Source organism: Chroicocephalus ridibundus, chromosome 3 (genome assembly GCF_963924245.1).
Source record: "Chroicocephalus ridibundus chromosome 3, bChrRid1.1, whole genome shotgun sequence".
NCBI lineage: Eukaryota > Metazoa > Chordata > Aves > Charadriiformes > Laridae > Chroicocephalus > Chroicocephalus ridibundus.
Genome location: NC_086286.1, coordinates 38,012,161 through 38,029,039, shown reverse-complemented (window position 1 = coordinate 38,029,039; position 16,879 = coordinate 38,012,161). Strand labels below are relative to the sequence as shown.

The 16,879-nt window shown below is 38.8% G+C and overlaps 1 protein-coding gene across 5 annotated transcripts in view; it reads left to right on the top strand.

Annotated features, from left to right (window-relative positions):
• CDC42EP3 (CDC42 effector protein 3) overlaps window positions 1-15,066 on the top strand; it is a 28,741-nt gene extending 13,675 nt beyond the window's left edge. For all 5 annotated transcript variants that reach the window (XM_063328819.1, XM_063328818.1, XM_063328820.1 and 2 more), the window contains one exon: window positions 12,854-15,066. In XM_063328819.1, coding sequence (XP_063184889.1) covers window positions 13,127-13,891 — 765 coding nt within the window. In that variant the 5' untranslated portion in view covers window positions 12,854-13,126 and the 3' untranslated portion in view covers window positions 13,892-15,066. The remainder of the gene's footprint in view (window positions 1-12,853) is intronic.
• The last annotated feature ends 1,813 nt before the right edge of the window (window positions 15,067-16,879 follow it).

Sequence of the window (16,879 nt, the reverse complement as noted above, 5' to 3'; positions counted from 1 at the left end):
TGCATTGGTTTTGTTTTCTGAGTTGGTGGGATTTCTTTTGATAATTGTTGTGTTTAAATTTTTTGTTAATTTAGTTTTTGTTTGGGGGATTTTGTGGTCATTTTTTCTAGTGTTTGAGCAGATGGTTTTGTCAGCCCTGCAGGGCTCTACAATGTGTCACCTTTTCTTAAATTTCCAAAGGATGGTAAACCACACTAAGCAACATATCATTCCTCCCATGACTTGAATTCTGACTCCCTGGAGCTTGCAAGAGCCATTAGAAATTTGCTTTAAATAGCCGTCAGTAAAAGGCAGAAGTTCATTTTACCTACTTATTAAGGGATTAAGTGAATAAATGTGCCCTTTACACAGGAAAGTACGTCCCCAAATTATGTTATTTGTCTGCCTACTGCCTACATCCCACTGCCTTCCATACCAGCTGTATGAATTGGTACATGAACAACTTGCAGCATGCGGTAACAGCTTGTTCTTGGTCAAGAGAGAGGTGCATCCATGCCCAAAGGGATTGCTGCACCTCAGTTCTGTGCTGTTAGAGTTGTATAAATAAGACATGTGATGACCAAGCAGAATTATGACAGTCTAGCAGCAAGTGCCCTAGTACAGTGTAAGGCCTTGGTAAACGTGTGCTCTGTTTCCAAACTAGCTTTTCTCAACTCTGAAGTAATTAGTGCAACCTAGATAAAGTATAGGCTTAGTATATTTAGCTGGTGTTGGTCTAGTCAGACGTAAATGTAACTTTTGCCTTGTGCAACTGATTGTTTCTCCTACCTGTCCTCCAGCTCTCTGTATCATATGAGGGGCAGAACGTCTGAGATTTCTGAGATAAGCTGAGGCATTAATAAAAAGCCAGGTTGTTTGCCTTGAATTTGGCTGTCAGACACCTGGTATAGGTGTCTTCAGTAACCTGGGAGTGGAGTGCTGCTGCTGATCAGTCTTAATTCTATGGACTACCGTTTGGGCAATGGATTATATATTTGTCAACTGCAGGATCTCTCTCCCCTTTGAGCTCCCTTGTCAAAGTAGCATGAGGAACACAGTAACTGGTGCTGAGGACCGTGTTTAGCAGTTAGTTGGCATTTGTAAAGGGGAGTGAAAGCGACCTGGAAATGCAGGGCTCTGCTTCTGGGGTAGGAGGGTAGGAGAAGAGCTGCCTCAATGATGTTGAAGGTCTTTTCCAACCTAAATAATTCTATGAGTCTATTTGGCCTGTGAGGGCTGCAGAGAGGTGCAGCTGGGTGTTGTCATCTGTGTTGCCTAACGTCTAGCCTAGTTTCTGTTGAAATATCTCATTAATTTTGGGGTTTTCATTTATGTGGGTTTTGGAACAAATTAAATGTGACCAAGGTCCCAACAAGGATCTGAGATTTGTTTTCTGCTGAAGAACTCTTTATACAAATGAACACCAATTTGCATCATTAAGCGCACGCTTCACTTGGGCTGCCCAACAGGATTGAACACTGAGACAGCAATTGCCTCTTGTGGTGCCTTTCTTATAAGCTGACAGCACTTAGGCCCAGCTCGTGCTTTGGCATGTGTGTGTGTTCTTTTACAGCCTTTCTGGGGACGCGGTAGTTGTTTTATAGCAATCTGAGTTTTCTGTGATCCTCTTCAAAAGGGCCATATATCTTGTATTTCTTTTGACACTGCAATTGGATATTCCCCTCCCTCTCCTTACACACCCCAAGGATTTATAGTGTTTTAAGGTGTGTGAGGGTTTGTTCAGGTAGAAGAACTCATCATTAAGAGTTGTAACTTGTTTCTCGCAACAAAGGCAAGTTGTTGTTTTGGTTGAGTATGGTATTATGCCACTGTGTTTGTCAGTGTCAATTTATGCCAGGCTTTAAATAGGATACTCTGCCATGAGTTTGTTTTCTGGTAGTCTGTAATCCTTTCAGGCTAGCTAACATTAACGAGCGGCAGCATTACTGTGGCTGGTTTTCTTTTGATCATGCACAGCCCTAGTCAGGAAATGGGTGAGGAGCATGAGTCATGATTACATTACCCTAATGTGACTGCCTACTAGAAGTTTCCTTTTTGCCGCCAATACGCTTTCCCTTGACATTACTTCTGAAAACAAAATGTCCATTTCAGAACACTTTGAAATATTGACCTTTAAATAGAGGGATTTATGTTCTCGTGCAGTCTCAAGGCAAAGTTCTAAGCAGGAGCCCCTGCAGAGGGCAGAGAGAACAAGAACGTCTGCAAAATGCTTTTCCAGAAAGCTGCAAAGGACAGGACTTAACTTGCAGTACGCTAGGTCTCCTTGGCTTCATTGGATACAGCATGTTTCCCTGACCCATTTAATTATTCCATCACGTTGCCTGCACATGCAAGCTCAAGGTCCAGTCTTTTCTATATACAGATGCTGTAATCTTACTCACCATTTGGCTTAACCTGTGTCTTAGAGCTATACTTATCTTTTGAAACAGAGCTGCAGTAATGGGAAGATAGATGCTGAGTACTAGCTGAGGTAAAACCCTGAGCGTTGAGAAGGTAGCTTTAGTGGGATTTGAGACAGCAGTATCTCAGACAGTTTAATTAAATACATGGGGTTTAGAGTTTCAAAGAAATGCCAGCTGCTAATCAGTAAACTAGCTTTAGTACTGAATTGCCACTCTACCACTGAATATTCAGACAGTATACCTCTGTACAAGTGCTCAGTATATTAGTTTCTTTCAAATTAAACTGATTAACTCTGCCTGGTTTTAAGAGCAGTACGTGAAATACAACTGTTGGCACAGAGAGTGAATGTACTCTAATACTACTTACTATATTCCAGGAAAAAAAAAAAAAGTCTGATCAATCTAGTACAAGCAACTTAAGTTAACAGAACTAAGTGTCTGTGGCAGAAAGCTCCCAGGAGAAGTGGGGACCCTTGCGCTGCTGTCCAGTGTGATGTGTCCCTATCAGCTGGAGTACATCGGAAATGTCATGGTCATGCTGCAGAGCAGAGCCAGAATATGGCACGTCTTTCAGTTGTCGCTTATTCCCCCAGATTCTTACCTCTGCTCAACTGATGCCGTCAAATAGCGGAGTTGTTTTTTTAGGAGTACAGTATAAACTCACAGTGAAGATGTAATTTCTATTTTTTTTCCTTTTGTTTCATATAATGGTGTTAAAACAGTTACTTTAGTTGTATTAACAATCTAGTTTGAATTGCATTTAGATAACAAATTTTAGAAGTACTATTTATTCCATCATTTCATCCCCATTCCTTAAAGAGGGTGTGAGTTGGGCCAAAAAAAATTCAGTGAAGATTTTTGTAATCCATTGAATAATTTCCTTTCTTCTGTCTACCCCAATACCATGCTCTTTCATCTCATCTCGATGACCATTCAACTCTCTGAAGGGGGCAGAACTGCAACAGAGCAGAGGATTCATCCTTTTTCTATGTAATAAAACAAATAAGCCCTGAGTAACTCTATATTTTTCTGTAGCTTTGTACCTCTGCCTCATTTTTAGCCTCTGCATATAGAGGGCTCTCTGGCCTTCAAGTTTGTTTTAAACCTGGTTTATCAGCCACTTCAATATGGTAAATACTTATTTCAAATGAAACACTTTGAGAATTGAATAATAGGAGAACTGGTGATTATAATATGCCTATGTCACTTGCGTGTTTCAAAGAGATGATAAAGAGTATTTGACTTAAAGATGAAGGGTATTCGAGAATTGGAGGTGGGGAGTTCAGGGTAGGATGGATTTTTTTTTTTTTTTAATTGTGATCTTGCAAGATGCTTTTATTTTAGATTGCCTTTTGTCAGGAGCTACCAGTTAAGGAAATGTTAAGCTAGGGATCCTTTTCAAAAAATAGTAATAATAATATCTTAACTATAGTTGGAAAAACTTCATTTCAACACGACAGCAGCCTTGAGAACCCTAAGGCAGAAGCTAGCAGAGCTCCCAAGCCATTTTTGCGTCAGAAGTGAATAAAATCTGAATGTAATTCCATGGACATGTTTTCTTGCAGGTTAAGAATTGCCCATCCCTTCTGCCAGAACTCGGTGCTCTCTAATGATGTTTCATGAGACAGCTGAGCTATTCATGTTGCAGATGAAGGTAGCAGTCTCACTGCTAGCTATGTGATCTTACTCCCCTTTTCTAGTTAGTTTTCACCCAGTTCAGCGTGATGAACTGGCTTATAAGGGGTGAAGTGTGTGCACGCAGTACGGGTGAAGGGGAGAATGCCTTTCTGACTCCAACAGTTATATTCAGCTTGAACACTCTTGAAGCTTTGCCATCAGTCACACTGCAGCTGTTGGTAAGCCTTTACTGTAAACTGAGTCAGTGAGGAGAATTGTTGCCGTGATGGATTTGTAGTGTGGCTTGTAGATCTGCCTACCCACGGAGGGTACAAGGAACTGCAGTGCAGAACTGGGAACCAGCAGCGAGGAGCGAGGAACCCAGGGCGGGAACTTCTTAAACCAGCTTTGAGGGCAGAGCTGGGTTGGGGAACTACACCCTCTGTGTCAAAAGAGAAAGTCATCTATGCTAACCTGCTCAGAATTACAAAGGATTTGTAATCCACTTAAATTGATATGAGCGCTGGCTGACATCAAAGGGGCAGTACTGCCTGCCTCAATCCACATCTTCCCAAGTTCTTCCATATGGCAATAGCAGCACTTAAGTGAACATGCCTTGAGCTGTTTTGGCTAAAAACTGTTCCTTTCTTCTTCTGCAGTTGAGATTTCAACCAGAGCAGTTACCCCATCTTTTAGGAAACACATAGGCTCAGGTTATAGGAGTTTTGTTGGTTTTTTTCATCACATTTCACAACGGTTTTCCTTTGGACTAAGAGAATGTATGGACAAGCTGTTAAATCTCTCCATCCTGTGGCTTAGGAGTTTATGGTCCCCAGCTATTTGCTCATCTGGTCTCCTGGCTTTGTAGGAGGAAATGTGTGATTGTACTTCAGTGCACAGTCTGTCTGATGTAGCATAACCTCACCTTCACTGGCTGCATGAGTTAAGGTGCTAGACTTTGTACTGACATGTACCTATGCCTAAAGCTGCATGGTCTTGCACTCACCCAATTTTTGAAAGCCAATGATAAAACTGAACTATATGGTATTCAATCTCTATGTATGATATACCAGCCAAAAGAGCTAAGGAGAAGGTAATAAAGAGGGACTTGTTTTCAGTCCATGGAGCCAAACAACAGAATACAGTGAGCTCATTAAATTCCTGTCTCTGGAGAAGAGAAGAAAACAGGTTTTTATTATTCTGGAAAAGATGCTAACTTTTCAAAGCTGAAAGAAAGCTGTGACTGAAACCTGTTGGAAGGTGAATTTTTTTTTTCTTGATTGAGGGGGGGGAAAAAAGGGGATTATTCCAATGAATGGTCAAAAGCACAACTGCAAAAACAGCGTCTGTAAGGCACTTGACTTAATATTGTATCACAGACAGGTTTTTAAAACGTTAGCTCTCTGCACTGTCAACAAAGCACATATTGAAAACGTAGAATCTCAGAGTAAATGTCAGAAAGAAGTCAGCATCAAAGAGCTATGTATTTCTATTGAAATAATGCAGAGATTTATACAGCTTTGGCTGCATATTATTTTTATGAGCAGCCTGCAAATAAGTGTAAAAGTTGTTGCAGTATAAATTTGCAGGTGATGGGGATCAGTGAGGAAGTATATTCATGAGGAAGAGGGAGAAATCTCAACTGATTTATTGATTGACAGCCTGAGCACATTCAAATAAAGTGTTTTCTCTTTCTGAAGTATGGCCTTGCTATTTATCCTAAAAAATAAAAATCTAGCTTATTTGCTGGAAAATGATTACTTGGAAAGCCTTTTTTTTTTTTTTAAATGAATGTATCTGTACCTTCATCCCAAAAATAGAATGGGGTTGCCCACTCTGAACCAAGAAATGGCAGTGATAACAAACTTCTACTTTTGCCAATATAGTTTATTCTGCTTGGAGAACTCATTTTTGTTATAGAAGCACAAGAACTCTTAAATGGTTTGTAATATAATGCTACCCTGTAAATACAGGAAAATTCCTGTTGTAAGATGGTGGGGATAACAGCAGAAATATGATCTTGCTTATAAACAAGGCAGCAGTGATGGGAAGAAAGAAGTGATTTTTATCTTTGTATATGCTGTTAGGGAGAATGATATTGGAATGTTGTCACTAATTCTGATCTGCTCTGAAAAGGATGTTGGAAAATTGGAGAGGGTTCAAAGGAGAGAGAGAGACATATTTGAAGGCTTAAAATTACTACCCCACCATCACCACATGAGGAATTCCCCCTGTTCACTTCGATCAAAAAGGATGACTGAGAAACAACTTGGTTAGTATTCAAGTACCTTAACAGGGATGAATGTTACTGGCTGATAAAGGGCCTTTATAATATCACAGACTGATACAGAACAAAATAACAAATGGACACTGGGGCCAGTTGCTCAAATTAGACAGTAGCCCCAAATTAGATAACTTCAGCATCTCCTTCCTGCTGTGCTAGTACAGCTGTTTGAAGGATACAATGAACTGTGAGAATTATTTTTTTTTTTTTTTTCAAATCAGGTTGGCTTTCGTTTATTTCTTTTTTTTTTTTTTTTACAAGCTAAAATGAAAACTCATAAATAGGTGAAATACCTCATTCATTTCAATATAATGCACAGGTACTTTAATGGTTTAAAGTTGAAGGTGTTCCCTGGTTAATATGCTTTACTTCAGCTTGATCCATTTGAAAGGGCACTATGCAGGGAAAGGTGGCAACATTTGAAGATGTCAACAATTAAAAATCGTTTCAGAAACTTGGTTGTTCACTTGTGAACCTAGGTTTTAGCGGGGGGGGAAAGAGGAGGATGCTGGAGAAATGGAAGATACCTGGAGATAAAGACACTGTATGCAGCCTGTCATTGTCTGTGCTTATGCTTAATGACAGTTAACAGTTCTCAGGTGGACTGCTCACAGCGAGTGTACTATTTAGCTTTGATTTACCTGGGAAGAAGTGTTTGTAGCAAGGGAGATGAAAATGTATCCTTATGTGATTTTTCTTACATTTCCCTTTCACTTTCCCTTCCAAAGACGACTGATAATGAATTCCTCTGCTTTTTTTTTTTATATTATTTCTCCCCAGATAGTATATAGATGAAGTTTTCCAAGCTTTCCTTAACATTCATTAGTATATCTGTGTTTAGCCACTGTTAATCTGGAAAGATATATCAGGTGGAACTCTGCAGCGCTACCTTCCATCTCAGTTACTACACAATATTTTCATGAATGATTTGAATGTATGCTTATTACATCCACAGATGATGCTAAACCTGTATGCTGCAGAGGCTAAGATTAAAATTCAAAGTGATCCTGACCATTTGAAGAGTTTGAAATGAATAGAATGCAATGCAGTGAGTACAGAGGCTTTGCTACAGGGGCATAGTCAAGAACAAGATGTAGAGTAACTAGCTAGACAACAGTTCTAAGCTAAAGGAGATAGGTTTTTAATGGACCACAAACTAAACATAAGCCAACGATGTTGTGATGCAGAAAGAAAAATGCAGACACTCTATTAAGAGAGAAATTGAGATCTCAGCTTGAATATCGTGTTTGCTTTTGGGCATATTTAAGAAAGTCTTGAGCCGAGGGGAGGAAGACCAGAAAAGGATGTTGGGGGAAGGTTATCCGAGCTCCAGAAAACATGACCTGTTCTAAAAGACTGAAATATTTGTGTTCTTTAATCTGAAGAAAAAAAGGCTGAAAGGAGACACAGAATGCATAAAATAATGAACTGTATTCATCAGGGCTCAGGTTGGAGCAGGGGAGACTTTAGGTGCATCTTCTCTGATGACTAGCTTCTGTGAAGTAAATTAATGTGTGCAGTCTGCACCTGTAGGGAATTTTAAGAGGAGGGTGGATGAACATCTTTCAGGACTAGCAGAAAGCATCTGGGTCTTTGCAGGACGATGGAGAAATGAATGAACTACATCATAGGGTGCCCTCTTGACCTGTGTTTCTGTAGCTGTGGGAAGGATTAGGGATTTTTTTTTCCTTGATGTCACACTTGTATGTGACAATGGGATAAAATAAGTTAGATTTCGTCTAGGAAAGTAGGCTGAGTGCAGTTTGAGAAAATTAGTTGAATTGAAGTGTGATTAGCCTGATTGTTTTTGTAAAGTAATTAAATCTGTAGCTTTAATCAGAAAGGTGCAAATTCTTTGATGGAGGGAGAAACAAAGGGGCAAGGATTTCTAATCTGATCCGGGAAGTTGACTTTAATACAGATGAATTCAAAGGCTGGGCCTCTTAGAACCTCTTAATTTAACAAGGTAAATTTAGATAAACAATCTGGAGGGAGAAGTGTTACCACCTGATTTGGTTAAAGATACTCAGAAGGTGGTGGCTCTTTATAGAGAGGCTCACTGGTGGCCTGGTCTAGAAGTGGGCAGAATTGTGGCCTCTCATCTTCAGAGGCTGACAGTTGATACGGGCACCTAAGTCCACAGGACCATAAGAGGTAAGCTGTATAGTGCATCATCTGCTGCTTTGCTTGTACCTGAAGACTCGGTTATACTGAGAGAGTGTTTTACCAGCATTCAGGAATTGTGACTGCATGAGTTCAAGCCCCTGTTACAAAACCAATAAAAAGGTGGTTTGCATTGATGTTTCAGGCATAGTGAAAGTAACAGCATTGACAAGGACGGTCTCAACAATTTGTTTGTGCTGCTGAAAGCTACTGGTAGCTAAAATCTAAAATGAACCCCTAAAGCCTTCTATGCTTGCAGACATCTCGTTGTGTAGAAAAGTTGCAGTAGTTCATTGCACAGTTTGTGTCTGTCTTTTGCTGGGTTACTGTATTATCATTTGGATATTTAAATAGTGTAGAGACTCTGTTTTCTCCTAGTGACTTGCTCCACGAGGTAACTCAATGCTATTTTAGATGATGTTTTGGAAATGGGTTTCTCTAAAGTTTACATCCTTCTAGCCAACGATGTGTAAGGCACATCCCTTGCAAGGGCTTGTCCTGTAGGAAGCTCACAGCCTTCCCAGAGTGCACACTTGCTTCTGGTCTTGCCCTGTGTAAATAGGATTTTCTTTCTATCGTTTCTTTGCCTCGGACACTGCTTAAGGATCTAGGTCTCTTGGGATTTCCACACAAATAAAATTTTGTACCTTGACCCTTGTTTGTCTCTGCCTTTGTAACTTAGGTGTTGATATATTTGCTGATAGTCTGTCCTTTTAAAACGGACTGTGGAATAAACTACAGCATCCATGGAAAACTTTGAGCTGTGTGGAAGGTGATGATTGCTGAGTGGACAGAAGGTTTGCAAGGCAGATTGAGAACTGCCTCTGAAAATATTAGTCTTCGTTACCAAGCAAAACACTTACATGAAAGTGTGAAGTGATAGGAATGAAAATGGGCAAGTGTTACAGCCAAACGAAAACTTTAATTTTCACTGGGCTGAAGTTTTTCTGTCTTGGCTCATGCTTGGATCTTATTAGGAGCGGGATATCTCTTCAACTGGAAGAAAAATCGTTTCATGTTGTTTTTCTCTTAAATTAAGGTCTTCCACGGTAGGCTGGCAGTCTGGGACTGGACTTTTGTTATGCGCTTAGTTTTCTGATAATTTCTCATTCAGCTTTCCAGTTTGGCTATACATCACTTAGTTACTGAGTTGAAATTAGTCAAAACAGAGACTTTAGGATCAGAAAAAGGTCTCATTTTAAGACAAGGTGAACTTTACTGTGTGGCCTAGTATCGAGATTGGAGTGAGTTCTGTTCCTTCTCTTAGCACGTGTGTGCTGGTGATTTCATTAAATCTTGCTGAGCTCAGGGAGTGTGTAAGGTTCTTGTGAAAATCTTGTGGAGTCATTTTTTTAGTTTTGCAGGAGTTGAGATGGAGGCTTAGTCTCGTAAAGTTTTTCTTCATTTGCCACAATTGGATTTATATTTTTTTTTCTTACTAAAAGAACTACTTTTTTTTTTAAAAAAAACAAACCAACCAACCCACACATGTTATATATTGATATAGGTTCTTTCTTATTTAATTGTAAATTAAATATGAATAACAACAGTATTCTAGGCTAAGTGAATATTTCCAGATTTATGATATATTTCAGCTGTTCAAAGTAGCGTAAAATCTGTACTCCTTTTAGCAGTAGTTGACAAAGGGGATAGGTATGCAGAAACAAAGTACAGTTGCTCCGAAGCTTATGTTATCCTGTACATGGAAAGCCTGTCCATTGAGGAGGGAACTCTCATCTTTTACTTACATGGTGTAATTTGCGGATTTTCAATAGAGTGGCTAGTAAAATCTAGAGCAAGGGCAGTCTTTGTTTTCAGCAGAGAAAACGATGCTTGCAGTAAGCATGTTATTTTGAAAGTTCTTATCTTCAAATGTAAAGCCTCTTGCGCTGACCAAATGGAAGGCAAGGCCTTCTCAATTGCAGGGACTGTTGTATAGAGAGGGATAATAATTCTTGACACTGAGTCTCTTGCAGCATCCTCTGAGGTAGTGTGGTTTTACACTGCCCCTTACTGGGGCTCTGCCATAGTGCAAGAACTAAAGGAGAGCTGAATGCCCAGAAATTTGCTCTATTTTGGGGTTTTGCATTTTTTTCCTCGTGACCTATGAGCTAAATAAAAGACAGTGCTGCTCCTGTGTGTCAAAATGGATTATTTATATTAAAAGTTATTTTACACTTGATTTTAGTATTTCTTGATGTTCAGATGTTTCATTGTGTCCTTGAGGTTTCTTTGAAATCTCCTTGTGGAGTTTGGCGATAATGGTTTTTGATACACATCCAAACCGGTGGAAGCCATGAAAGCTTTGAATGGACAAGGATTTATCTTTCATTTTTAAACTAGTGACCAACAAGGATAACTTTGGACCACATTGACACTATGTTGCCATTCATTCCAGATTAAAAGATCTGAAAGAATGAGGAATTAGAGGGAATTCGGCCTGTTATTCCTGGGAAGTGAGATAGAGCTGTGTCCACTAGATAAACACAAAACAACCTCACCATTCGTCTTTGTTTCCTAAGAATAGTCTTGTCTTCAGAGTTGAGGACATTTTGTTTAGCTAAGTGGGTTGCTTGGGTAGAATGGTAATCAGGGGGAGAAACAATGCAGTGAATTTTTCAGTTAAAAACAGAAAAGTAACAGAGTTGACTAATCAGTTCTGTTCCCATGGTATGTGGCACAAATAGAGAACTTATATAGGACTTTTGTATTTTACAGTACTGACACGGAGTTAAGTTGGTGGAGTTCTGGTATGTAATGTGAATCTCCTAGTATTCTGTAGATCCTAATGAATTACCATTTTGTTGTGTAGAAGAAAGCTTTGAACTACTTTTAACTGACTGATGCGATCAATTATATTTTCAAAATTGAGCTTAAAAGTATAAAATGTCCTTATAACTTATTGAACATTGAGCTTATTTTGTATGACAGATTTCATTTATTTATCTGTTGTACTTTCTGGGGACGGCTTACTAACAATATCTGAAGTGCAGTAGATATCTGGTGGGAATCAAAAAACCCAAAATGCTAACCTGGCTAGATTCCCAGCTCCCCTTGTGATGCACAGTTAAGTACCCCACTGTAAAAACTAATTACTCAGGTTAAAGGATTTGTGAAAATGCTTAAATGCTTCTTGACAATCTGGCTGTATCGCCATGCAGTAAGAAGTTTAAAAAACTGATGACTGTTACTGGGCTTAATTTGGTGAAGGGAAAATATCTGCTGGGGCATGGATAAAAGGCAGCAAAAGTAGCCCTTGTTACAGACAGCTTCCCTTCACTTAGTTCACACAACCGTCTTTCTGGGCAAAAACTGCAACTCCTTTACAGAGTGAGGATGGTGATGGACAGAGTGTGAGGGATTTGTGTCTCAGTATTCCGGTGAGGAGGAGTGACCTGTGATGGTGGCCCTTAGACTAAACACGGGAAAGTACAAAAATCTCCAGGAGAAAAATGCTTTTATTCTGAGATTGCTCAAGAGTCAGAAACTGGTACTGTAAGGAAGAAATACACCTTTAAAGCATTAATGAAGAGTGTTTTTCCATAACTTGTTGGCCCAATAGCGGTGTTAACCCTTGTGGACTGCTTTGTCAGGCTTTTCAGAGACCACGTTCTAATGGGATGACTTGGTTTGCAAACACTGTTTCATTTGGTTGCACAGGGCAACTCTGAGTCACCATGGCTTCATGGCCTACATAATTAATGAGCTAGTCTATAACCAATTGCTATGGAGAATTTCTGTATTCTAAAGATTGTAGTCACAAGAATTAATCTCTTCTAAGATACCTGCACTTGGATGTTTCTAACTAATCATAAAGACCTGGACTAGTACTTTTTTTAAGTACCTAAAGCTATCCTTTTAAATGGGCACAATTATCAGAAATGTTATTGGTGGCAGTTTGCAAGAGTACCAGCAGTAAATGGAGGTATCTGAAGTTCTCTAATCCAAGGCGGTCTACTCTATCTCCAAAAAGGTTTTCTGAATGACTCTGTCAATCTTTCCGGGTCTACCAAAAGATTAATGTTGTTGAATGTTATAAATGTGTTCCTGCATGTGCTGTCAAAGGCCAGGATTTTGAATGCCAGAATAAGGAGAAGAAAGATTGAGATAGTGATATTTATCAAAGGAATTGTGCTCAGTAACCGTGTCTAAGAAACTCTGACTTCAAAAAAAGCTATGAAGTCAGAGAAAGGTTAGCTAGCCGTTGTTAGTCTAAACTCTTTTATCCTGTCTAGTGAAGGGAAGCAACATCATAAAGCTAATCTGCAGGCTGGAACTGTCAGTACCATTACTAATAGTATTTTATTTTTTTTTTTTGGTAGAAACAAGACTGAGTGAACCATGAAAAATAAATTAATGATCACCTGATTTTTTGTATCCCATGCAGGTTTTCTCAAGCTCTGGAAGTAGCAGGGCAGTTGGTTGCTAACTGACTCGAAACTTGTGTTCTACCTTGGAAAGATCTGCAGTGGGAGACATTCACCTTCACGTACCCCACAGTTCTCTGCATCAGAAGAAAAGGACTTCCTGTGCAAGAGTGGTTCAGGATGATGATATAACATTGATAACGCTGAAGATCTCCCAAAAATAACTGACTTTGTAAGAGGCTTCTTCTCCACTTCCTTTTTTTTTAACTTCCTCTCTCAGAAACTATAAGAAGATGCCAGCCAAGACACCCATCTACTTGAAAGCTGCTAACAATAAGAAAGGGAAGAAATTCAAACTAAGGGATATCTTATCTCCTGATATGATCAGTCCACCACTTGGAGATTTTCGTCATACCATACATATTGGAAAAGAGGGACAACATGATGTTTTTGGAGACATTTCTTTTTTGCAGGGCAACTATGAGCTATTGCCTGGAAATGAAGGAGAAAGCAGAAGCCAGTCTGGTGGCCACAATGAGTTCTTAAGGGCAAACAGCACTTCTGAATCCATGTTTACAGAAACTCCATCACCAGTGCTCAAAAATGCTATTTCCCTTCCTGCCATTGGGGGTTCTCAAGCCCTTACGTTGCCCTTATTGTCACCAGTGACATTTAATTCAAAGCAAGAATCCACCAGGTCATCAAGAAATCCTAGGCTTAGCTGTGAGCCAGTAATAGAAGAAAAATTGCAGGAAAAAGGTAACCAGATGGAGGATGGAGAAACATACAAAGATGACATATGGGAGCGAAATGGTTCTTCTTCACATTTTACTAATGGTAGAGACAGTCACTCATCCAGCTTTTCTGAACGATGCACTGATTGGCAAACAGTTGATTTATTTGATGACAGTCGACTTTCATGTGAACTAACCAAGACAAAGACTAAGTCAGAAGAATCCCTTTCAGATCTTGCAGGCTCTCTTCTCTCATTACAACTTGACTTGGGACCTTCACTTTTGGATGAGGTCCTCAATGTAATGGACAAGAATAAATCTTAGAACTGGTACTCCCTTGCTTCTTTATAAGTGATTCACTTAAACAAAGACAAACAAAAAAAAAACATAGTTCAAAAGTAGACACTTAAAAATCACTGTATTTGCAGTTGTTTGACGGGTTTTCTAAAAATATTCTTAAAATACTATTTTTTTACCTATTGTTTTTCATGATTTTTATTACACTAAATTCTCATAGCAGGAACGTAAATTTTAATAACAGTTTTCAGCAAATATAAAATGTTTTTAAGTACCAGTATTAATGATCAGAAACTTAAACAGAGTTTGAGGATGATACTGATTGTGACATTTGGTTAGTTCACCTCTACTGGCTTCTGAATATATGAGAATTTCTAAGTGTCAGAAAGGAGACTGATACTAATTATTCACTCATATAAATTATTACAACATCACTTTACATGTAGGCCTCTTTCTAGAACCTTGTGTTTGAGGGTTGGATAGTGTTTTTCTTCATTTTCCATAGTACCACTTCTGTTATACCTTCACTGTAACTACTTTCTCGATCTTATACTACCACTCCGTATTCAGATGTGAACAATTTGAAGGCTTTTTCAGCTTGAACACCTGGTCCAGAGTCTCAGCTGCTTTAAATGAATATGCACAAATTTACACATGTTGAGGCTTGGGCCTGACATTGTATATGAAATGATATGTTGTAAACAGGTGACACATGCAAGATATTATGGTTAAATTATTTTAAAAGTTGAAATATATTTTTTGTGTGCATATTGGCATTTTACTGCAGAGCCTACACATACAGTATATCATCAAAATAGTTGCTTGGCATTATTGGTGCTCTTCTGAAAATTGTATATTTGTGTGTTTGAAATGAAATATGTATTGATACTCCTTTGCTTTTTTTCTTCATTTACTGCCACACATGCTTAAAATTGAAACCGATTATTTTAATTTTTGAAGAAGGCACTGGTTATTCACAATGCTTGTGATGTGTGCTGCAACAGCCAATGTTTTGGGAAATGTGGATCCTTTAATACAGTACCTACATGGATTGCATAACTATCTTGTGCAATACAATAAAAAACCCTTTAAATTGCTATGTCTTTGTGATTCAGTACATAGCCTCATCAAACCATGAAGCTTTGTTTTCTGCTGTAATGAAACAGACTGCAGTAGAGTTGCAGAAATATGGGACCAAGGGGCAGATCAATTCTACTATCTTAATTCAGTTGACTTCTCCAATTCGGTTTATTTCCCGAGGTTTTAAGGGCAAACTCCAAGTGGCTAGGGCCCTCTGGAATATACACTGATTTTTAAGTAGTCTGAAACAAAAGTAATACTTTGGTCCTAATGAAGTTAATGGCAAAGTTCCAGCAGCTTTCACCAAAGTCTTTAGGTAAAACCTGACACAGTTTGTAGACTGTTCTTCATCAGATAACCACATTTATCTGTATCTTCCTATCAGAACATGTAAGTCATGGATGATTTAATATATATTATATTTATCCTTAAAATTTCTAGGGATTCAATGCTAACTAATTCCATTCCTTCAATGTGTTTTAGGAACACAGACATTACCCCTGTTTCCGGTTAAGCACTTATATTATTGTGCATTAATGAGACATGCAGCTACAGTCTCCCATGTTATTCCTGTAAATGAGGAACTGAGATGTAGAATGTCCAAGAACTGTGTTTATTTTTAATATAATGCTTAATTGCCTTTGACTTCATATTCTCTGTGTATAAGCCTGGATTAGATTTCCAATGCATTCATGATGCAAGAAGAACGGTGGTTCTGTGACTATAGTGCTTTTTGTATTTTAGAAAGCAGGTTAAAGGCTCTCGTTGGCCACATGTTTTTTATGAGACCTGAGAATTTAGAACCTAATGAGAATTTAGGCCAAAACTTTCACTGAAAAAACCTGTCAGTCATTAGCACAGGGGAAGTTTGGGTGAAATGGGGAATTAGACATTTTCTGTGTAAACCAGCTTCAAATACCATGATTAGAACATTAAAAGTATTTGCTGAATGAAAAGCCATTATCTTTCAGGACTTTTCAAGAAAGCATTTTCTAGAAAGCAGAAACAGATTCTTACAGGAGCTATTGCAGTTGTGTTATTTTTGCTTTGTTGTGTTTTATACTTGATTTCCTGGCTTAATCTGCTGAAAAATGTCTCACTGCCGCAGGAGGGTTTGGTCTGTATTATCCTTCCTATGTGATTGCTTTTCTAAATTTGTAAATCCTCAGGTCTTGTGATGCGGGTGGGTGGTCTGACTAAAATAATAACTATCGCTTCAGGCAAAAAGAACTACTGTGTTATGGAGGAGAACCTTTGCTTAAGTCAAGAACAGGACTTTTACATTGGCAAAGTAGATTTTGTCTTTCTTTAAAGCTTTCTTGTTACTTCCCTCAGAAGCTGGATCCCCGAATTGTTAAGATCTGCTCAGTCTTACATGTAAAGACCTAGAAGATGTGAAGTTGTTATGTGCTCAGCTTCTGTCCTGACATGGTCTTCTGTAAAATACTGCTTTGCGTAATTTGATCTGCATCTCAGCTGTCACAATACAGCTTGTCAGATTAAAACCTAGAATTTCTGGTTTGTAGGGAGTTGTGCCTTCCTGAAGCCTGATAAAATTCTTAATGGAAATTAGACTTTCCAAGGGGGAGTTACATGGTAATTTCCTGAAAAGCAAGATACTGCTGCATGGTGACCTTCTGTCTGGAACAGAGGACTGGAAGGAGTTGCTTTGGATATCACATCAATTTTCTGTGGCCACAGGGAAAAGTATGCTAACTGTACAACTGCCCTAAAAGTTCCACAGATGCTTCACAAGTCTTCTAGTATGCCAGAAAATACTTCCCTATCTCTTCCACTAACTGAAGTAGTACAGTGAAGACCTAAAGATATAATCTAAACGTGCCAGAGGAAGAAAGCAGAAGCTATAAAGCATATTCCTAGTTCCTGCATGAGTATTTGCTAAATTCCTCATCTGTACAATCCTACAAGCTGGGC